The sequence below is a fragment of the Bubalus bubalis genome, chromosome 23 (assembly GCF_019923935.1).
Source record: "Bubalus bubalis isolate 160015118507 breed Murrah chromosome 23, NDDB_SH_1, whole genome shotgun sequence".
Lineage (NCBI taxonomy): Eukaryota > Metazoa > Chordata > Mammalia > Artiodactyla > Bovidae > Bubalus > Bubalus bubalis.
The window spans coordinates 21,197,348-21,219,798 of NC_059179.1; the positions used below are offsets into that span (position 1 = coordinate 21,197,348).

A 22,451-nucleotide genomic window follows, 5' to 3' on the forward strand; every position below is an offset into this window, starting at 1 on the left:
CAAGGATTAGGACTTGAACATCTTTAAGAGGTAAAGCCACATTATTCTACATTCCCTACAGGTGGCTTTAAATTTAGGTGGCCAGGCAGGTCTTCCCTGTGTAGCAACGCAGATACGTTGGCAGGTAGCTCTGGGAGTTGGAGAACATGATGGGTTCTCTTCTGGGTTCAGGTTCAAGATCTGCTCCCTTTGAACACGTACACAGTAGGTGAGCAGAGGTGACTAGCTCCTCAGAGATAGATAGCTCTAGGATCTAGTGGGCTGGCAGGGGCTTTACCAACTTCCCCACCCCAGCCCCAGCCCATCACACAAAAGATGTGGGCAGGTCTGATGTGCTTCTCCTTGTCTTCCTACTGTTGTATAAGAAAGAGCTACTAGGAGGAAAGCAGCCAGGCTGGGTTCTTCCCCATACCACTTTCAAATTGTCCTGCTTTTTGGGAAACTTAAGTCTTCAGGCACATTAGTGTTCACCTCTCTGATGTCCAGAGGGGAGATGACAGTTTTTTTTGTTATGCTTTGTTGTTGTTGCTCTGCTTTTTTCATTTGTTGAGTCATGTCAGCAGGAGGTTGTAAGCTTACAAGGGTGAAATTTGGGTTTGGTTCAACATTTGGCTGCATTCCCCTCCCAGCTGCTATTCACCCCTCGGCCCTGTCCTCAAGTAGGTTTAAACCAGGATGGGTCATTAAAGAAGAGATGCCGAGTGGTTCTACTTGTACAGGACAGAGCAGTCAGATTCATGCAGTCAGAGAGTAGAAGGTGGTTGTCAGGGGCTGGGAGGAGGGGGAAATGGGAAATTACTAATGAAGGGTCAAAATTTTTTCATTGAACAGGATAGATAAGTTCTGAAGATCAGGGATACAACATTTTACCTATAATCAGCAATACTGTATTATACACTTAAGACTTTGTTAAGGGGGTAGATTTCACCTTGAATAGTTCTTGTCAGAATAAAACAAAATTTGTAAAAAAAAGTAAAGTAGTGAAGTCGTCTTAAAAACATTTCAAGACTACCCCCAAACAAACATATTTTTAAAAGAAAAAAAAACTCTTTAATTTATACCACCCCCCCCAAAAAAAAAACGCCAAACAAACCAGGTTTAAATATAGCTTTTAAAGGAATATATTCTAATTCAGTAGATTTGGGGGTGGGGGCAGGACCTGGGAATCATATTTTTAATATCTTTATCCTCAATTCTGATGCACAGCTACAAAAGAACCACTGATTTAAAGTTAGGCACAATGATATTTTGAATTTATGTTAGGAAATAAAGTAAACCCCATAAACATTTGTTTTGATCTGTCCCCTGACCAATGTGACCCTAAAATAAAGAATTCAAAGGCTCAGTACTATACTAATAGAGGAAAAAGCCATATAGAAATGTAAATAAATGCAAAGAATTTATTATTTATTATATAAATTATATATTTATAATTTATTATTATTAATTAAATTTATTATTTATTAAAATGTGAAGAACTAACCTGTCACACCCACAATTTCGGAGAACTTTTTCTTCTTTCCCCCCAAATACAAATTGAAATGTAGTGTGGGAGGAAGAAGAATACTTAGGGTTTGAAGCCTAAAGTGCCGGGAAGGAGGGCTGTTTTGCAATATCCTTTCGTACCTCTAGTATTTTCCAGTTGACAAAGTGTTGTCACTGATATTGCTTCACTGATCCTCGCAATGAAACAGAGAGCTCAGCTGGAAAGGCAGAGAGGGAATCCAGGCTCAGAGAAAAGCCACATTCATTGCCTAGGGTGCTACAGGGCTGAACCTGTCTTCAAACTTCATTCTGTTTCTCCAGCTTTTTCTCTGTCATTCCATGGCATTCACAGTGGGACAGAGACGATACCTGCTCCCCCAGCTTTTCCTTACACCCTTAATTAAGATGGCTCTGCTCTCTGCAGGGCCTGCCCCTGGAGGTCGGTACCTGGGCAGCAGCGGCCACCTCGTAGCCGTCAGGGTTCATGGACGGCATGATGTGGATGCGCGTGTCCTCCACCAGCCGGACGATGCGCTGGTTCCTGTTGCGGAACTCCTCACACAGGAACTCCGACAGCTGCAGCAGCAGCTCACGGCCTAGCACCTCATTGCCGTGCATATTCCCCACGTACTTGACTTCCGGTTCCACTGCAAGTGAGAGAAACACACGCAGGAAGAAGACGGGGAACGCTAGTAAGTGCTGCTGATTCTTAACCGTGCCAAGAGACACTTTCCTTCTTTTTCAGTAATGAATAAAAGAAAACCTCTTGTTTGCAGGAGGAGAAGGGGACGACAGAGGATGAGATGGCTGGATGGCATCACTGACTCGATGGATGTGAGTCTGAGTGAACTCCGGGAGTTGGTGATGGACAGGGAGGCCTGGCGTGCTGCGATTCATGGGGTCGCAAAGAGTCGGACACGATTGAGCGACTGAACTGAACTGAACTGTTTCTGTTAGGTCTTTTCCAATAACCCCTGAGCCCTCTTTGAATAAACTAACTACAAATGCTACAACAATTCATGCCAGCGATAATGTCTACTATTTGTTAAAACTCTACTCAGCACTAGGCATTTATGTTATTGCTAATCTTCACAGAAAATCTGTAAAGGCACCATTATTAGCTTCAGGATGAGGGTATGGGGTATGGAAGAGGTTAAGTAACTTGTCTGAGGTCACCTGGCTGATTAACAATGGAGGTCAAAGCCCAGAGGTAGCTTAATGCTTCTCAGAGACAAACTTTTTCAGGATAAGGATGGTGCTTTTCCAAGATCTGCTAGCCTAGACTCTAGGTTATAGCATAACAGTTCCTAATTGTACCAGTTAAAAATATAATTTTCCTGGTACTCAGGAAACTAAAATCTCCCCTTCACATCTGAGAATGCTGTGTCTTGAGGCACAGAGTAGGAAGGAGTTTGTCTCATTCCTTAGTCTTTTCTTTGGCTATATTAACTGTGCAACTGAAGTAAGAATTGAGGTCATTAAAAGAGCCTCTGCTGCTGCTAAGTTGCTTCAGTTATGTCCGACTCTGTGCGACCCCATAGACGGCAGCCCACCAGGCTCCCTCGTCTCTGGGATTCTCCAGGCAAGACCACTGGAGTGGGTTGCCATTTCCTTCTCCAATGCATGAAAGTGAAAAGTGAAAGCAAAGTCACTCAGTCGTGTCCAACTCTTTGAGACCAGGCAAGAACACTGGAGTGGGTTGCCATTTCCTTCTCCAAAAGAGCCTCTAGAATCACTTAAAGAAAATCATTCTTGCCCCACTTTTAAAAGGAAGGAAGGAGAAAAGCTCTAGCCAAGTGATTTCCCTTCCACCTAACGCTCTCCTGCCTCCAGGCCTTTTCTGATTCTGTGCCTCTTCATCTCCACATTTCCACATCTTCCTCACTGTCCTTCTAGGCTCAAATGCTCCTTATTCCATGAAACCAACTTCGATTCTCCTTGCTGGGAGTGAATTCACTGTTAAACTTCTCTTTCATTATACTTACCACTTTCTACTCTGAACTTCTACTTTAATTTTGCACACGTCCTATTTTCTTTACTGGACCTGGCCCTTGCAATATATGCCATTTTAAATTTTCTTTAGGACACAATCCATTGCTATTTATCTTAGCAAAGCTACAGCAGTCTTTCCCAAAGGAATGTCTGTAACCCCTACGGATTGTATAGTGGATTTTCTATCAAGTGCATTCTTTAATCTTAGTGTATTTCTTTGCTCTTATCATGTCTTTCCTACTTTTCTTGGTGTTAGAAAGTGAAAGTCGCTCAGTCATGTCCAACTCTTTGCGACCCCATGGACTATACAGTCCATGAAATTCTCTAGGCCAGAATACTGGAATGGGTAGCCTTTCTCTTCTCCAGGGGATCTTTCCAACCCAGGGATCGAACACAGGTCTCCTGCATTGCAGGCGGATTCTTTACCAGCTGAAACACAAGGGAGGCCCTTCTTGGTGTTATCGCTTATTTTAAGAAAGGATGGTGATAGCAGATGGCAGGTAGTATTTTTCAACATCCTTGTTCATTAAAATAAAATTTGGAAAATCTATTTTAGTCCCCTCCAATCTTATTTATTTAAAAAATATTATATATATGTGTGTGTGTGTGTATGTATATATATATATATATAAAATACTTTGCTATTGCTGCGTCGCTTCAGTCGTGTCTGACTCTGTGCGACCCCATGGACTGCAGCCTACCAGGTTTCTCCGTCCCTGAGATTCTCCAGGCAAGAACACTAGAGTGGGTTGCCATTTCCTTCTCCAATGCATGAAAGTGGAAAGTGAAAGTGAAGTTGTTCAGTCGTGTCTGACTCTTAGCGACCCCATGGACTGCAGCCTACCAGGCTCCTCCATCCATGGGATTTTCCGGGCAACAGTACTGGAGTGGGGTGCCATTGCCTTCTCCCATAAAATACATATATATTTTTAACTTCTGTGAAATCCAAAAGTTGGGAACCACTGCCTTGTAGAACCTAGCATACTGCCCTGCTCTGAGTAGGTGCTCAATATACAGTTCTTTTTGTCTCTACTTTCCATATATCCAGAAGGCAACCATTTCTCCCAGCAGCCCCTGCCATCATTTTGGTACAAGCCCTGACACCTGCATACCTGGACTGTTACAATAAATATCCTACTTGAACTCCATGTATCAGCCTAGCCTTGCAACTCTATTCTCCTGAGTCAGTGGTTGGCAAAATTTCCCTGTAAAGGACCAGACAGGAAATCCTTTGGGCTTCCAGGGCTATATTGTCTTCATTGCAGCTACTCAATGCTTCCAGTGAAAGCAGACATAGACAATACAGAAACAAATGGGTGTGACTGTATTTCAGTGAAATTTTATTTACCAAAACAGCTAGCGGGCCCTCAGGACTCTAGTTTGCCGACCCTTGTTCTGAGTGATCGTTCAAAAATTTTAGTCAGGTCATCTCTCTCCTCTGCTTAAAACTCTCCAAAGGCTTCTCACTTCACTCAGAGCAAAAGGCAAAATTTTTGAACAGGCCTATAAGGCCTCACGTGATCTCCTCCTACCCCCTGAGCCCCGACAACTCTGCACTGACTTGCTTTCCCATGTTTCTCTCTGCTGGGGCCACAGGGGCCTCCTTGCTGTTCCTCACACATGCCAAGCACATTCCTGCTCCTGCCTCTGTGCAGCACCTTCATCCCCGATATCAGTATGGCACCTCCATGCTCAAAAGTCACCTCAAAGGAAAAGCTTTTCCTAAAAAGAAATACCCCTTGCCTACTCAATCCACAATCCTCCATGATTCCCCATCTCTCCTTCCTGGTTTCTTTTTCTCAACAGCACTTATTTCAGCTGATATAATTATATTTATTTAGTTACCTATTTATTGCCAGTCTTATCCCACTAGAATTAAGATCCTGGGAGCAGAGTCTTCGTTTTATTCTCCGTGCTATATTCAAGTCTACCAAAATGTTTGCACTCAGTAGGTTATCAGTAATATTTTTGGATTAATTAAGGAAGGGATGAAAGGAATGAATGGATGGACAGCTAACAAGGCATCAGAGAAAAGCGGGATCAGTGAGATAGAATCGTATAAAAAGCTTCAGGAAAGGCCTTGAATGCTAGAAATAGGGGAGCTTAAGAAAGGGGCACAGAATGAAGGGCTAAGCCTACAATGCTCATTAGCATCCGCAAGCTTCTGAAATAAACATGCAACCTGAGTAAAAGAAGGGTGTTTGCTATGCAAGTGCATCTTCAAAGCAAGGCCCTGGTCATCAGCTAGTCACGAAGCCTTCCTTGAGCCAGGCTCCCCAACCCTCACACACCTCCCCTGACTGACCACATAATATTCTGAAGCTGTCATGGATTGTAAGACTGCCACCCAATGGGTGTTGGGTGCCACCCATGTGTGTAAGGTTGTCATTGAAGGTTTTTAAGCAAGGGAGTGAGGTGATTATGTCAATAATTTGGCCATCTGGCATCTGTGTCTTAAATGCAGGGTTTAGAGAGTGGTGGCTGTTAGGAGTTAGGAGAACAGTTGGGAGCCCAGTGCAATCACTTAGGCAGGTTGTGATGTAATATGGGCTAAGCTGAGGAGTGTGGAAGTGGAGAGGAAAAGACTTGAGGTTAACAGTCTGAAAGAGGAAATGGTGTATCTGCATGTCACAATTGCTGGTAGGTAAAGCAGCAAAAGCACTGAGAAATTAGAGACAACTTAAATGCCTATCAATAAATGAGCTGTTGAGTACAACCATACAACCATGGAATATTATGCAGCTGAAAATGATAACGCAGATCTACATTTCCAGACATGTATGCTATTCATCAAAGACTAGGAAATGAGAAAAGCAGATATAGTAGGATTCCATCTTCATTTAAAAAATGCAAAGAAGAAAGTCTGCAAAGGAGATACAACAATATGTTAACAACAGTCATCTCTGAGTGGTGAGATTATGGATAATGGTTTTTCCTTATCTAATTTCTATTTTAATCCAAACATGGATTGCTTTTATAATAGTAACAAATAATAAATAATGCAATAAATAAAATGAATAACCCAGACCTCAGATTTTCTCCAGGATCCCAGACTCTGATTACACTGTCATTCCACAAAGAGCTATCCCTAAACTCTTCTGAGTTTCCTGACAGAACCAGAAGAGTCCATTGTTTCTCCAGGGGCATTGGATAGGGAAAGGCAGGACAGAAATAGCAAGCAAGGAAGAAGGGAGGGAAGAGGAGTGCAGGAGGGATGGGAAGGGAGCAGGGAAGAAGACTCACTCTTTTACCGTTAAGGTCTTGAGCAAACAGAACCCAAACAGGAGCAGCAGACAGGAGCTTGAATTGGGGTTGCAGCTCTCCAGAGGTTGGGCCAGCTTGAGGGCTAAGTAAGGAAATACTTAGCATAGGCTGGGGAAGTGGTGATACTGCACAGGTAGAGGGTCCATGGACCTTCCCAGAAACCACCCCAGTTACTGGATTTGGAAGGCAAGGGTCCTGCCCCCACACACTTTAAGACACACGCTCAGGCCTTACAGGGTTCGTGGATTCCGGGGTAGTCGCTGAATTCCAGCACGTAGAGGTGTCTCCCCTTCACACTGCGCCCAATGCTATAAACCCGAGTGATGTGGGGACATTCGTTGTGCACCTTGTACAGCGTCCGCACGAGGTCATCATAGCGGTGGTGGCGAAAGGTCACTGGGGCAACCAACTTGAAGAGAAGGAGGTGGAGGAAGATTGAGACCAGGTCTGACATCTTGCTGGGCTTTTTCAGAGACTAAAATAGGCCCTGCTTCTCCCAGTAACCAGTCAAAATCCAAGGGCCAATAATCAGCTCTTCTTGTTTCCCGCTAGTAAACACCAGTGTGACAGCACCTGGGAAGAAAGTTCAGAATTGTCTGTCCAAACCCAGAAATGATTTTTGTAGCTCTGGAATAGGCACTCATCTCCCCTCCCCCCATTTCTCTGCCTCTCCTAATCCATGAAAACCTTTTGAAAGGTTTTTGCTGTTCCCCAGATTGGGTCGTTTCACTGATTCTAGTTTACTGATTAACTGGACTGTAAACAGGCTTCAATAAATAGCTGCTTATAACCCTTCAATTCCCAGAGAATTTTGAGAAGCTTGGCCTGTCCTTCTTCCCTATATTACAATATAGGGACGGGTATTAAAATAGAACACTTATCCTCTTTATCCATTCTACATCCTATCTTTCTGAAGCACAGCTGTGTCTTGTCCCTATTTCCCCTCAAAAATCTTTCAACAAATACCAATGAGAAAATGAAAAAGTGAGCCACGTTTTGGGAGAAAACAGTTGCCAATCATGTATCTGACAATATATCCAGAATAAATCAAGAATTCTTATAACCCAGTAATAAAACTAACCCAATTTAAAAGTGGGCAAAAGATTTGAATAGACATTTTACTAAAGTAGATACATGAATGACTAATGAGCACATTAAATATGTTCAACATTATTGGTCATTAAGGAAATGCAACTTAAAATCACAATGAGATACCACATTACACCCACATCTAGTGGCTATAATCAAAAAGACATAATAACAAGTGTTGTTGACAACAAGGAGAAACTAGAACCCTCATGCATTGCCAATGGGGATATAAACGATGCAGACACTTTGGAAAACAGTTTGCCAATTTCTTAAAGGTTTAAATATATACTTACTATACCAACCTAGATAGCATATTCAAAAGCAGAGACATTACTTTGCCAACAAAGGTCCATCTAGTCAAGGCTATGGTTTTTCCAGTGGTCATGTATGGATGTGAGAGTTGGACTGTGAAGAAAGCTGAGTGCCGAAGAATTGATGCTTTTGAACTGTGGTGTTGGAGAAGACTCTTGAGAGTCCCTTGGACTGCAAGGAGATCCAACCAGTCCATCCTAAAGGAGATCAGTCCTGGGTATTCTTTGGAAGGAATGATGCTAAAGCTGAAACTCCAGTATTTTGGCCACCTCATGCGAAGAGTTGACTCATTGGAAAAGACTCTGATGCTGGGAGGGATTGGGGGCAGGAGGAGAAGGGGACGACAGAGGATAAAATGGCTGGATGGCATCACCGACTCGATGGACATGAGTTTGAGTGAACTCCAGGAGTTGGTGATGGACAGGGAGGCCTGGCGTGCTGTGATTCATGGGGTCACAAAGAATCAGACATGACTGAGTGACTGAACTGATACAACCCAGCAATTCTTCTCCTAGATTATCTACTCAAAAGAAATAAAAACATACATCCACACAAAAACTAGTATGTGAATGTTCAAAGCAGTATTATTCATGATAGAAAAGTAGAAACAATCCAAATATCCATTAACTAATGAATGAACAAACAAAATATGGCATATCCATACAATGGAATATCATTTGACAATGAAAAGGAACGAAGTACTGATACATTATACAAGATGGATGAACCTTAAAAATATTATGTTTATGTATAATATCATATAAGAAACGAATCGCCAGTCCAGGTTCAATGCAGGGTACAGGATGCTTGGGGCTGGTGCACTGGGATGACCCAGAGGGATGGTATGGGGAGGGAGGTGGGAGGGGTTTCAGGATTGGGAACACGTGTACACCCGTGGCGGATTCATGTTGATGTATGGCAAAACCAATACAATATTGTAAAGTAATTAGCCTCCAATTAACATAAATCAATTTAAATTTAAAAATATATATATTATGTTTAGTGAAAGAAGACACAAAAGATCACATATTATATGATTCAATTCATATGAAATGTTTAGAAAAGACAAACATATAGAGACTGAAAGTAAACTAGAAGTTGGCTAGGGCTAGGAGTGAAAATGCAGAGTAACTATAAATGGGTACAAGGTTTCTCCTGTTGATAGAAGTGTTCTCAAATTAGATTGTGGGGAATGTACAGCTCTGTAAATACACTAAAATGCACAGAACTGTAAACAGGAAGTAGATGAATTTTATGCTATACAAATTGTGTCTCAATAAAGCTGCTTTTAAAAAAGAAAGAAAGTAATTAAGTACAGCTCCCCAAAAGTTAACTATAATTTTACCATACAATACAACAAGTCCACTCCTGGGTACCTACTCAATACAACAAAGACTTGTACACAAGAATAGTCATAGCAGCCTTATTCATAATGACCATGAAAGTGGAAACTACTCAAAGGTCCATCAACTGGTGCATAAACAGAATGTGGTAGGTACATCGATACAATTATACACTGCTGCTGCTACTGCTAAGTCACTTCAGTCATGTCCGACTCTGTGCGACCCCACAGACGGCAGCCCACCAGGCTCCCCCGTCCCTGGGATTCTCCAGGCAAGAACACTGGAGTGGGTTGACATTTCCTTCTCTGATGCATGAAAGTGAAAAGTGAAAGTGAAGTCACTCAGTCATGTCCAACCATCAGTGACCCCGTGGACTGCAGCCCTCCAGGCTCCTCTGTCCATGGGATTTTCCAGGCAAGAGTACTGGAGTAGTTCAGCAATAAAAAGAAAATATTAATATACATGCTACAACATGGATGGACTTCAAAAACATTATGCTAACTGAAAGCAGCCAACACAGAAAGCCCACTTATTGTTATGATTCCATTTACATGAAATGCTCTGCAAAAGTAAACCTACAGAGGAAAAGTAAAATAGTGACTGCCAGGGCTGGGAGTGGGAAGAGAGATTCACTGTAAGTGGGCATGAGGGACCTTGTTGGAGGAATGAGGATATTCTAAAACTAGGTGATGGTCACATAATTTGGTAAATTTACTAGAAATCATTGAATTGCACACATAAAATGGGTGAATTTTATGGTATGTAAACTATACTTTGATAAAGTTCTGTTTTTTGTTTTTTAAAAAAGCAAAGTCTCAATGAATCTCCACGCACCAGAGTGTAAAATCCAAATGCCTCTGCCAGGTTTTCAACTCATCCCAACTGTGACCTCACCCCAGAGCAGCCCCACCACCCTGCCTGCTGTCTTCTGATCATGTCCTCATCACCTGACTTCCTGCTTTTGCTTACGCTGTTTCCCCAGGTAACTTAACTCAGCTCCAAACCCTGGGTCTTCTTCACTTCCCCTTGCAGTTACCGTTACCATCAGTCTTTGTCCTCCAATCTTACAACTTTGCCTGTTGTGCACTTATCCACCAGGCTAGGTGTTAGGACAGAGGGCAGCCCGGCCCCAGCCCCCACCCCCTGGGATGAGCATCAGCCTCAAGCACCCGGCCTGGCACAGGAGCACATTTGGTGATGAATGATCAGACCCACTATTGACTTTTCCTCTTGTATCCTGCTGTTCTGCCCTCAGCAAACTTTCTCCAGGAAATTCTATGCTTTTATAACCTGTCCGTAAAGCTAGCTATTAACTCTTGGACATATTGGTTGAATAAACTAAGCCAGGCCAATCTGGCCCACAGAGAGTCTAGAGAGTTGGCTCAAGATAAGGACCAAGTCAGCAGTACTACAGAGTAAAAAAACCACAGGATTTTGCATCCACTGTTAAAACCCCATAATATTCTGATGAAATCCTGACACCAGAGGTAGTGAGAGCAGGCATCGAGAGAGAAAGATAAAAGCATGTCGCTGATGCTGTTACACATTAAGCCCCTGATTGAGGACTGATGAAACAAAATTTACAGTTTAAGGCAGGACAAGAAAAAATTGAACGTTAAATTCTCTGTGTTTGTTTGGGCCTCTCCCTCCCTCATCAGGTGCAGTGTGCATCCGCGTTATACATTAACCAGAGCTCCTCAAAGGTGGGCCTGCTCTACAGTACAGATCATTTTTTGGGTTTTTTTTTTCTTTCTTCTGACAGCTAGCAACACAACTTCTTAAAAGAACAGTTCTTTCCCAGCTCTGTAGGGGGTCATGAAGATTTGCTGATGCTTACTTTGCTTGTGTCTATCTGGACTGTGTGTCCTTGGTGAATTTTATGTAAAAATATCAGTATGTCATTTTGACATATGATCTTTTGTCTCGAAATTGTATAGGACTGTGCCTTCTACTTCTAACAGGTGGATTAGTTCTCAGAGCTCTCTAAGAATCCGCTTCCTGGGTTACAATCTTCAGTCCTTTCTAAGAATCTGCTTCCTGGGTTACATTTGAATAAAATCCCCCCTTCCCTCACCCTTGATAGTCAATTGAATTTGTCAACAGGACAGTACCTGTCACTACTGAAGGTTTGACTCAGTGCTCCCTAGATAACCCTAAATTGTTCCTCTGCAGAAGAATTTCCATTTCTCTGGTAAATGTGTCTGCAGTTCTTAAGGTGATCTCATCCATGCTAAACAAATGGCTCTCATTAAACTATAAGCAAGGGTCAGCAGGGCTGTGTTCTTTACTGGAGGCTTCAGGAGAGAATGTTTTTAGGAGAGAATGTTCTTAGATGTTTTTAGAATGTTTTCCAGGAGAGAATGCTCCAGGCTTTTATAGTTTTTAGAGGCTGCTTGCATTCCTTGGCTTATGGCTTTTTCCTTCATCTTCAAAGCCAGGAATGGCCCACTGAGTCTTTCTCCCATCTCATCACTCTGACTCTGACCCTCTTGCCTTCGTCAGGACACTTGGGATTACACTGGGCCCACCTGGATAATCCCTCCATCTCAAGATCAGCTGATTAGCAAACTTAATTCTATCCACAAACTTCATTCTCCCTTGCCATATAACATAACACATTCACAGGTTCCTGGGATCAGGATGTGGATCCACTTGGGGGCCGTTATTATACCTATCACAGGAGGATACAGGACTCTGATCTGACCCAACATCCACATATCCTTCAGCAAGCCATCCCTGATCCTCCAAAACTAGGTTAGGTGACCTGCTCGATGGCCCATGTGGTTGTGTCCATCACTCTTCCCTAGTGTTGTGCTTGCTCACTAGTCTGTATCTTTGAGAAGAGTAACTGCCTTTTTCACTCTTGATTATCTGTCTCTTCACTAGAATGTAAGCACCACATGGTCAAGAATCTTTGTTTTATTCTATATGAAAAATGATACAAGTAAAACCTTTAGATATATACAATCCACTCATTCAATATATATGTTGAGTGAAAGAACTGTATTCCCATCACCTAACTTGGTCTCTAGCACAGAGTAGATAGATGCTTAATGCTGCTGCTGCTCGGAGAAGGCAATGGCACCCCACTCCAGTACTTTTGCCTAGAAAATCCCACGGACGGAGGAGCCTGGTAGGCTGCAGTCCATGAGGTTGCTAGAGTTGGACAGGACTGAGCGACTTCACTTTATTTTTTCACTTTCATGCATTGGAGAAGGAAATGGCAACCCACTCCAGTGTTCTTGCCTGGAGAATCCCAGGGACGGGGAACCCTGGTGGGCTACCATCTATGGGGTCGCACAGAGTCGGACACGACTGAAGTGACTTAGCAGCAGCAGCTGCTGCTGCTACTATTAATACTGCTAATAATATTTATTAATCCCTTACTATGTGGCAGGTAGTAGTCATGTATGGATGTGAGAGTTGGACTCTAAAGAAAGCTGAGAGCCAAAGAATCGATGCTTTTTAACTGTGGTGTTGGAGAAGACTCTTGAGAGTCCCTTGGACAGCAAGGAGATCCAACCAGTCCATTCTGAAGGAAATCAGTCCTGAATAATCATTGGAAGGACAGGACTGATGCGGAAGCTGAAACTCCAATACTTTGGCTACCTGATGCGAAGAGCTGACTCATTTGAAAAGACCCTGATGCTGGGAAAGATTGAAGGCAGGAGGAGAAGGGGACAACAGAAGATGAGATGGTTGGATGGCATCACTGACTCAATGGACATGAGTTTGAGCAAGCTCCGGGAGTTGGTGATGGACAGGGAATCCTGGTGTCCTGCAGTCCATGGTGTTGCAAAGAGTCAGACACGACTGAGCGACTGAACTGAACTGACTGTGCAAAAGGACTCACATACTTTATCTTGCCCGATTCACACAACTCATGAGGAAGGAGCTATTTTCCTTCCATCCTATACAGATGGGACACTGAGGTTATAGAAGTTCATTATTTTGCCCATGGTCAAATGGCCCAAGAGGGAGTTGAACTTGTCAAGACTAAAATTTTCTGTCTCTGCATATACTAAGGAGAAGGCAACGGCACCCCACTCCAGTACTCTTGCCTGGAAAATACCATGGACGGAGGAGCCTGGTAAGCTGCAGTCCATGGTGTCGCTAAGAGTCGGACACAACTGAGCGACTTCACTTTTACTTTTCACTTTCATGCATTGGAGAAGGAAATGGCAACCCACTCCAGTGTTCTTGCCTGGAGAATCCCAGGGACTGGGGAGCCTGGTGGGCTGACATCTATGAGCCTGGTGGGTCGCACAGAGTTGGACATGACCGAAGTGACTTAGCAGCAGCAGCAGCATATGCTAAGTGAAATAAGCCGGAGAGAAGAAGACAAATATTGTATTATCTCACTCATGTGGATTCTAAAAAATCCATACTCATAGAAACAGAGTAAAATGGTAGTTGTCTGGAGCAGATGGGTAGGGAAAATGAGATGTTGATCAAAGGATACAAACTTCAAGCTGTAAGATGAGTAAGTTCTGGGATCTAATGTACAGCATGGTGACTATAGTTAGTGGGACTGTATTATATATTTGAAAGTTGCTAAGAGAGTAGATCTTAAGTGTTCTCATCACCCATACACAAGTACATGAGGTGATGGAGATGTTAATTAACCCTAACATAGTAATCATTTTGCAACGTATACATGTATTAAATCATCATGTTGTGTACCTTAAAAGTACACAATGTTGTATGAAAATTACACGTCAGTGAAGCTGGAAAAAAAATGTTTTTAAATACCCTCTCTGTTACTCAAGTTCCTTCTACTTCTGAAACTGCTTCAAGAGGCACTGTGTGCCCTCTGGCTTCAGGACATATGCTCTGGTACTCTATGTGAAATTTCAGGGAAGGAGTGCCAGTCTCAGCCCTGAAATACAGAGGGTGTTCCTGTTTACAACAACCCAAAGTTCATACAGGCAGGGAAGGAACATTCCTCTTCCAGAGAAAGGGCATCATCTGTTTATGTTTGTGGTAAATTTCCACCCACAATAGGAAAGGAATGCATCCCCTAATACCTTAAGTCTTGGACAGAGCTGGAGCTCTTGGGGGTTGGGGAAGGCTGCAGCAGAAAGCTCTCCTGTCTGACATCCTCCCAGCATCTTGACTCAACTCTTGGGAAATCAGCCCTGCAGAGCCTTGTTGAGGCAAATGAATCAAACTTTCCAAGCCACAACTTTGGTTATTTTAGTTTTAAAATTTCTTTCTATCCTCTAGCAGTAACTCTGAGCTTCTGCAGAGCACTCAATGTAATTTAAGCCTGCTTAATAAATTATCAGTTGACTAGACATAAATGAATCAAGAGTCCAGCTCAATTCAAGTTAACAATGACTCAGAGTTATTTGAGTTTTATGGGTTAGGAGAGTATAGAGCAAAAAGGAACCTGGCCAAGCACGGAGAGTAAGGAGAGTTGGTGCTCAGGACAGATTCTTCTAATTCTTTGCCTAGAATGTTATTCTCTAAGCTCATCTTATATTTCTGATATTGGCACAACGGTGAACAACATGTGGGTTTCCCTGGTGGTTCAGTGGTAAAGAATCTGCCTGCCAATGCAGGAGATGTGAGTTTGATCCCTGGGTCAGGAAGATAACCTGGAGAAGGAAATGACAACCCGCTCCAGTATTCTTGCCTGGGGAATCCCATGGACAGTGGAGCCTGGCGGGCTACAATCCATGGGGTCGCAAAGAGTCAAACACGACTTAGCGACTGAACAACAACAAACTACTCATGGAGACTTTACCCTGATATTTCACTTAAAGAGGTCTCCCCTGGTTATGCTCAGTCTTATCTCCTGTTTATTTTAAGCAAAATATGTGACTTAGTCTGTAATTACCTCATTTATTTCTTTATTGTCTACTGGCTTTCTCTCCCAGTAGAAGATAAACTTGGCAAAGGCCAAAACTAATTTATCTTACTTACCATTCATCACTAAATCCCAGTACAATGTGCAGGATAAATTTTAAAATGAAGAAAGTAACATATGAACTGAGATCTGAATGCGTAGATGTTAACCAGATTAAAAACAGAAGAGGAGTGTGTGTTTGGGGAGTGTTTTGAGAGGGGCGAGCCTTATTGATTCCTCCTCATCACACTGACCCTGTGGAAATCGGCTAGGGTCCGACCTTGAATTTTTTTTCTTTATCGACACTTTATTTCAGATGATCTCATGCGCAAATCCCACTGTAAGCTGATTACTCTCAAATTTATATCTTCTTTTATTTCTCTGAGCTCCAAAACTGCATTTCCAACTCCCTACCTCACACCTCCATGAGGATTTCTAATAGGTACCCATGCCTAAGGCCACTTACCTGCTTCTAGTTCCTGGTGCCAGAACAGAGCCTTACAGATAGAAGTTGTTATTGTTTGGTCACTAAGTCATGTCTGACTCTTTGTGATCCCATGAACTGTAGCCCACCAGGCTCCTCTATCCATGGGATTTCCCAGGCAAGTACACTGGAGTGGACTGCAATTTCCCTCTCCAGGGGATCTTTCCAACTCAGGGATTGAAGCTTCATCGCCTGCCTTGGCAGGCTCATTCTTTACTGCTGAGCCACCAGGGAAGCCAAACTATGTCTACCAACTGATGACGGGTCAACTGGATGAGGGGAAACAGTCTTGTCCCCAGGATTTCCTTATCATCTTGCCCTGTTTAATATTTCTTCAAAGTACTTATTACTATCTGATACAGTATATATTTGTCTGTTTATTCTCTTCTCTCTGAAAGGTTGTTGTTGAATCACGTGAATACACGGGATTCTTGGCCCCCGGAGGAGAAGAATTCAATCCGGGGCCAGAGACAAGGCTTGATCGCTCAGAGCTTTTGTGTAATAAAGTTTTATTAAAGTATAAAGGAGATAGAGAAAGCTTCTGACATAGGCATCAGAAGAGGGCAGAAAGAGTACCCGCTTGCTAGTGTTAAAAATGAAGTTATATAATCCAAAGAATATCTGGAGGTTGTCAAGACCTCATCAGACCTACTCCCATAATTTACATTTTAAGATAACACTGTCCTCAGGCAAGATACATCCTTGTAAAGACCAGGTCTACTCCCATAATTTACATTTTAAGATAACAGAAGGTTTAATCCAAAGACTGTCCTCAGGCAGGATACATTATTGTTATATAATCCTAAGGAATGTAGAGAAGGAAAAAAAGTTTGTCCTTTCTTCCTCCTTAAGAATTCCAGACCCCTCTCTCCTTGGGGACCCCTAGACTCCCTATCAACCTGCCTAGGAACTGACTCTCTCATCTCCCTATAAGGATATAAGCACCTTGTGGTCAAGAATGGATCTCTGTTATTTTCTGATGTGTCTCTAGCAACTAGACTGGGGCCTGAAATGTAATAAGTTCTCACTGAATACTTGTGGAGTCAGTGAATGATTGATTACATGCTTTTACCCACATAATCCCATTTAACCTTCACCTCAATCTTTCTTGAGACCATCATATTCCATTTATATATATGAAGATCTCTAAAATTTGAGGTGATTTTTCCCAGCTCACATAACATATAGTTAAACAATCTGAAGATTAAATGAGCTGTCTGACTCTAAAGCGGGGTACTTTCCATGACACTGGAATGCCTCCACCACTTGGGCCTGGTTACATCATGAAAACTGCCTCTAATCTGGCCTCCAGTTCTTAAGGGTAACTGAAAAATCAATCTTTCAAAAAACTTTATATGATCATGTAAACATGAGATATTTTTGTTATGAAAACAGAAAAATATAAAGATAAAAATAAGACATGACCCCCATACTCCATCAGCTAGGAATAGCCACTGTAATCAATTGGTGACAATCGATCTTATTGTGATGACTCTTAAAATCTGTTCCTTCTTCCCTTTTTAGTTTCCCCAAATTGGCAAATATTACCATGATTGACCCAATTCCTGACACCAAAACCTAGGACTCATCCACAAGTCCTCTCTTTATCTCATTCCCCATATCACCAAGTTATACAGACTGCTTTGAAAATATGTCTGGAAACTATTTCTCTCACCTTGATCGCTGTCATCTTAGTCCAGAGGACCATATATTTCTTGCTTAGATGGTAACGATTGCCCCATCATAAGTTTCTGATTTGGACAATGACAAAAGCCTCCTCAAATATTCCCCATTTCCAGTTGGCCCTACTAGTTTTATTCCCTACAAAGAAGCTTAAGTGTTTTAAAATATAAATTACTTTTGGAGTCAAAACATTTCAGTGATTTCCATGCTTAAAATATAAATTCTTACAATGGTATTAAGGCCCAGTAAGCAACAGTCCAAAAACCGTTCTATTTTCTTAAACATGCCAAGCTTATATCTAGCACAGGGCCTGTACACTTGCTATTTTTTCCGACTGGGATGCTCTTATCTTAAATGTTTGCATGCTCTTAACTTCCCTTTACATCACTTAAGTCCATACTCAAATACCACAGCCTTAGAGTGGCTGGCTCTGACCTTCCTACCCTGAACTAGTCCCTGACTGCTACCCCTTATCATTCTCTATTCCTTTACTTGATTATTCTTCATAATACTTATCCCTATCTAAAGGCAAACTATATAATTATTTGTTCCTTTTTGGGGGGTTGTATTCGCCACTAAAATGTAAGTTGCATGAAGCCAAAGATTACTGTCTTCTCTTGCTTTTTCCTCTGTGTGGCCTTTTTTTTTTTTCTCTTCTTTTCACTACCTTGCCCTCAATGCTTAACGTAATGTTTAACATTTACTAGGTGCTCACTAAATATTTGTAAAGAATGAATTTGCAGATAGGCAGACAAATAATTTACAAAAAAAGAGATCATAGTCTTTATGCTTTTAAAAGTAAAAATTACTACACAATATGTATTTAACAGAAGAAAAAGAAGTTGAAATAAAACTGAAGGAATCACTTACCTTTAGAAAAATGTTTCTTCATAAGATGCAATGTCGATGCTAGCTGTCAACTTTAATGGTTCTAGAGGGGAAAAAAACATAGAAATCATTAAGGGATGGTGATTATGTTGCTATGTTTTTTCAACCACATTTGTAGAGAAGGATAAAGAGCTTAACAGAAATATAACTGAAACGTAAATGAAATTTATTTTTTCAAGATATTAGGTTGATACCTTTTCAGAGAGCATTTATCTGGCCTTTGCAGTAGGTTTTGTGTACTTGTCAAAACCTGCCGCAAAACCAAAGCTGTCAGTGTCGCTTATAAAGAGCCATGCGCTCCTGCTGTTTCAAGGCTATCTTTGTAATGCTTTACCTTTTTTTTTTCTTTTTTCTTCCTGAACACTTCCTTTGGGCAGTTTCCTACTATTCTGCCTTCCTACATGGTTTTCTCTAAATTCTCTGATTTTCATGTGTGTTTCCTGCCCCCAACACCTTATATCCTTTAGGATTAGATAGAAAATGCCAAATGGTTGGAGCTTTACCTCTTTCTTACATAAATGGAGTTTGGAAGTGTTAGGGAGGAAGTTAGGCATGAGCTCCTTGGACCAATCTAGCCACTCCAGGACTCTTGCCTGGAAAATCCCATGGACAGAGGAGCCTGGTAGGCTGCAGTCCATGGGGTCACGAAGAGTCGGACATGACTGAGCGACTTCACTTTCACCTTTCACGTTCATGCATTGGAGAAGGAAATGGAAACCCACTCCAGTGTTCTTGTCTGGAGAATCCCAGGGACGGGGGAGCCTGGTGGGCTGCCATCTATGGGGTCGCACAGAGTCGGACACAACTGAAGCGACTTAGCAGCAGCAGCAGCATCAGCAGCAGACAGCATATTAAAAAGCAAAGACATTACTTTGCCAACAAAGCTCCGCCTAGTCAAGGCTATGGTTTTTCCAGTAGTCATGTATGGATGTGAGAGTTGGACTATAAAGAAAGCTGAGTGCCAAAGAATTGATGCTTTTGAACTGTGGTGTTGGAGAAGACTCTTGAGAGTCCCTTGGACTGCAAGGAGATCCATCCAGTCCATGCTAAAGGAAATCAGTCCTGAATATTCATTGGAAGGACTGATGCTGAAGCTGAAATTCCTATACTTTGGCCACCTGATGCGAAGAGCTGACTCATTTGAAAAGACTCTGATGCTAGGAAAGATTGAAGGCAGGAGGAGAAGGGGACAACAGAGGATGAGATGGTTGGATGGCATCACCGACTCTATGGGCATGAGTTTGAGTAAACTCCAGGAGTTTGTGATGGACAGGGAGGCCTGGAGTGCTGTAGTCCATGGGGTCACAAAGAGTCAGACAGGACTGAGAGACTGAACTGAACCGAACAAGGAATGAGCAGTGATGGCTGGCCTGGCCGAAAAGGATGCAACCTGATCTCTAAACCCCATCCCAGACACACCCAAGAGAGCTCACAGATATGCCACAAAAACAACCACAAAGACTTTTCCAACTCCTGCACATGCATCCTACCTAGGAACAGGGGTTTCTCCAACTCTGGCACATGTGCCCTTGATGCACAGCTGTGTCCTCAAGTAACCTTAGGCAGGTAGGCACCCATTGTGTGTGTGTGCTAAGTTGTTTCAGTCGTGTCCGACTCTTCGCGACCCCATGGACTGTAGCCCACCAGGCTCCTCTATCCATGGGATTCTTCAGTCAAGAGTACTGGAGTGGGTTGCTGTGCCCTCTCCAGGGGATCTTCCAGGCCCAGGCTTCGAACCTGTGTCTCTTACATCTCCTGCATTGGCAGGCGGGTTCTTTACCACCATAAGAGCCCATTAAGGGTTCAGAAATATTCTATACATACATACATCTGATTATAACAGACTGAATTATGGGAAAGACATGCACAATACAGCCTGTTGTATTGTCATATAACGTGAAACTGTCAACTGGCCTTGATGGTTTACCCATTTGCATTCCCTTTCCTGATTGGTGGCAGGTACAAGCCCTATTTTGCACAGGGCAGAACCAAGAGAAGGATACAGGGGAGTATAAAAAGGAAAGCCAAGCTGGGTCACTGCCACTCCTTTGGGGTTGGCCCACTCCCATATCTCGGGAGTGTACTATCCTCCGTCTGTTTAATAAAAGATCTGTCTGCTTGAGTGTAACTAAGGTATAACCAGTCTGTTTCAAATCCTTACTATGATAAGACAGTCAGTCATTCCAAGGGATAGAAGCAGTGACAAGACCAGTGTTGTGTTCATCAAATGGTCCAGGCTCCTTCTAGCTTGTTGCTCCACCTGTCTCAACACACACTTAACTTTTTGTACGGGCAGATCTTCCAGCCCCATGTTCACATTCACATTCCAGCCACCCTGCTGGTGGGAATGAGTAAATGGAATGTGCTAGATACATATTCAGCAGTAAAAAGAAGTGGAGTACTAATCCATGCTGAGACATAGACGAACCTTGAAAACATTATGTTAAATGAGAGAAACCAATCACAAAAACCCCCGCATATTGTATGATTCCATTTATATGTGGTATGTGCTTTATATCTCAAAAAAGCTCCTTAAAAAATGAAAACAAAAGCAAACCTCCCATAGTTTTACATGGCTCCCACTTATAGCTCATAGGCAGTCACGTGGTCATGCCCATTTGCAAGGGAATCTGACAAATGTGGTCTTTATCCCAGCCAGCCAGCCATGTGCTCAGCTAGAATTCAGAGGTCCTGGTATAGCACAGGGAACTATATTCACCATGTTGTAATAATCTATAATAGAAAAGAATCTGAAAAAGAATATACATATAAAACTGAATCACTTTGCTATACACAAGAAACTAACATACAATTGTAAATCAATTATACACCAATTTAAAGAAGTCAGAGGTTCTCTTACAATAAAAATAGGACATCTGTTGCAGAACACTGACCATCACTGACCCACCCTTGGTCAGACCTTAGACCCTGTCCATCTACGTGCAGAGAATCACTGCATGTACTTCTCAGGAATGCGACACTTAATTTTACATAAATCCATTTCTCTCTCAAAGTCTATGTAGGAATGTATTGGCTCTGCCTTCTCATATATTTTAGGTCAAAGTTCTCTTTATTTGGCACCTACACTTCACAGTGCTGTTTTATAACTTTTTCCTTGTTAATTGAAGGTGGAAATTTCTTCTTTACTTTTCCTTCTTTTATTTTGCTTTGGTTGGTTTCAAGAGTCGGAATTTTCCAGTTGAAGAAGAAATATTTTTGAATATTCTTACCTCTAAATGCAACCCTTCTGGGGTTTCTTTGAATTTTTGGATCTAGCGGGACCTCCAGGGTTGAATCTTCACTGCTCTCTATAAACAGGCTGTTCCTCCCAACCACATAAACTGCCCTAAGAATCCTGCCCCCCAACACACTGTCTGCTCCAGTCACATCTCACTTGTCGATAACAGTTTTGTGTAATCTGTAGAGTGTTGTGCACATGTCAGTTATTTCTCCTATTGCCTTGACTAGGACGCCTTCCCCCTTTGCCCCTTCCTCGGGGCCCTCAGGTGCAGCCCCTTGAATCTGAATGCCGCCTGTTTTCTTCCAGAGCAGTGCTTCTTGGGAAATGGCACCACCTGTTGCCCACGTTGAAAACACGGGAGCCGCTCTAAATTCTTCCTTCTCACTCACCTCCTGCGTTTACTCACCCTCGAAGCCCTCTCAGTTCTCTTTCCTGCCGATCCTCGCCACGCTTCCTGCTTCTCACACTGCCACTGCGGGGCTCGGCGTCCCTGCATCCCTGCCTGGACCAGCCTTGCTGCCTGGAGCTCTCCCTCGCCGGCCGCCCACTTCACATGGGAGCACGTGTGCTCCTCCTTCAATGCAGCCACGTCCCGTCTCCGGATCGCCCCTTACTTCTACCTTCAGACCCCTTATTAGTTTTCCATTCTCGTCGGTTAATTTCAAACATCTGTTCCGGAAACAAGGCCCTCCAGGACCTGGCTATCACTGCCTGTCCCACCTCTTTTCCCCAACACTCTTCTTTCCTGCTGGCTTTGCCAAACAAACAGCAGTCTTTCAAAAGACTGCATTTTTCCCTACCAATTTTTAAAAAATTATG

At 42.6% G+C, this 22,451-nt stretch overlaps 1 protein-coding gene across 7 annotated transcripts in view; it reads right to left on the minus strand.

Moving 5' to 3' along the window:
• The window catches only part of CPN1 (carboxypeptidase N subunit 1), a 47,428-nt gene extending 25,198 nt beyond the window's left edge, over positions 1-22,230 (minus strand). The window contains exons 1-5 of one of the 7 annotated variants that reach the window (XM_044935005.2): positions 22,039-22,230; positions 18,374-18,434; positions 6,976-7,150; positions 6,729-6,823; positions 1,933-2,132 (exon numbers count right to left, since the gene is read on the minus strand). In XM_044935005.2, coding sequence (XP_044790940.1) covers positions 1,933-2,103 — 171 coding nt within the window. In that variant the 5' untranslated portion in view covers positions 2,104-2,132; positions 6,729-6,823; positions 6,976-7,150; positions 18,374-18,434; positions 22,039-22,230. Of the gene's footprint in view, positions 1-1,932; positions 2,133-6,728; positions 6,824-6,975; positions 7,434-18,373; positions 18,435-21,621; positions 21,813-22,038 lie in introns of those variants that run through there. The other 6 variants (XM_044934999.2, XM_044935003.2, XM_044935001.2 and 3 more) reach the window with 6 other exon arrangements.
• Between the last annotated feature and the right edge of the window lie 221 nt (positions 22,231-22,451).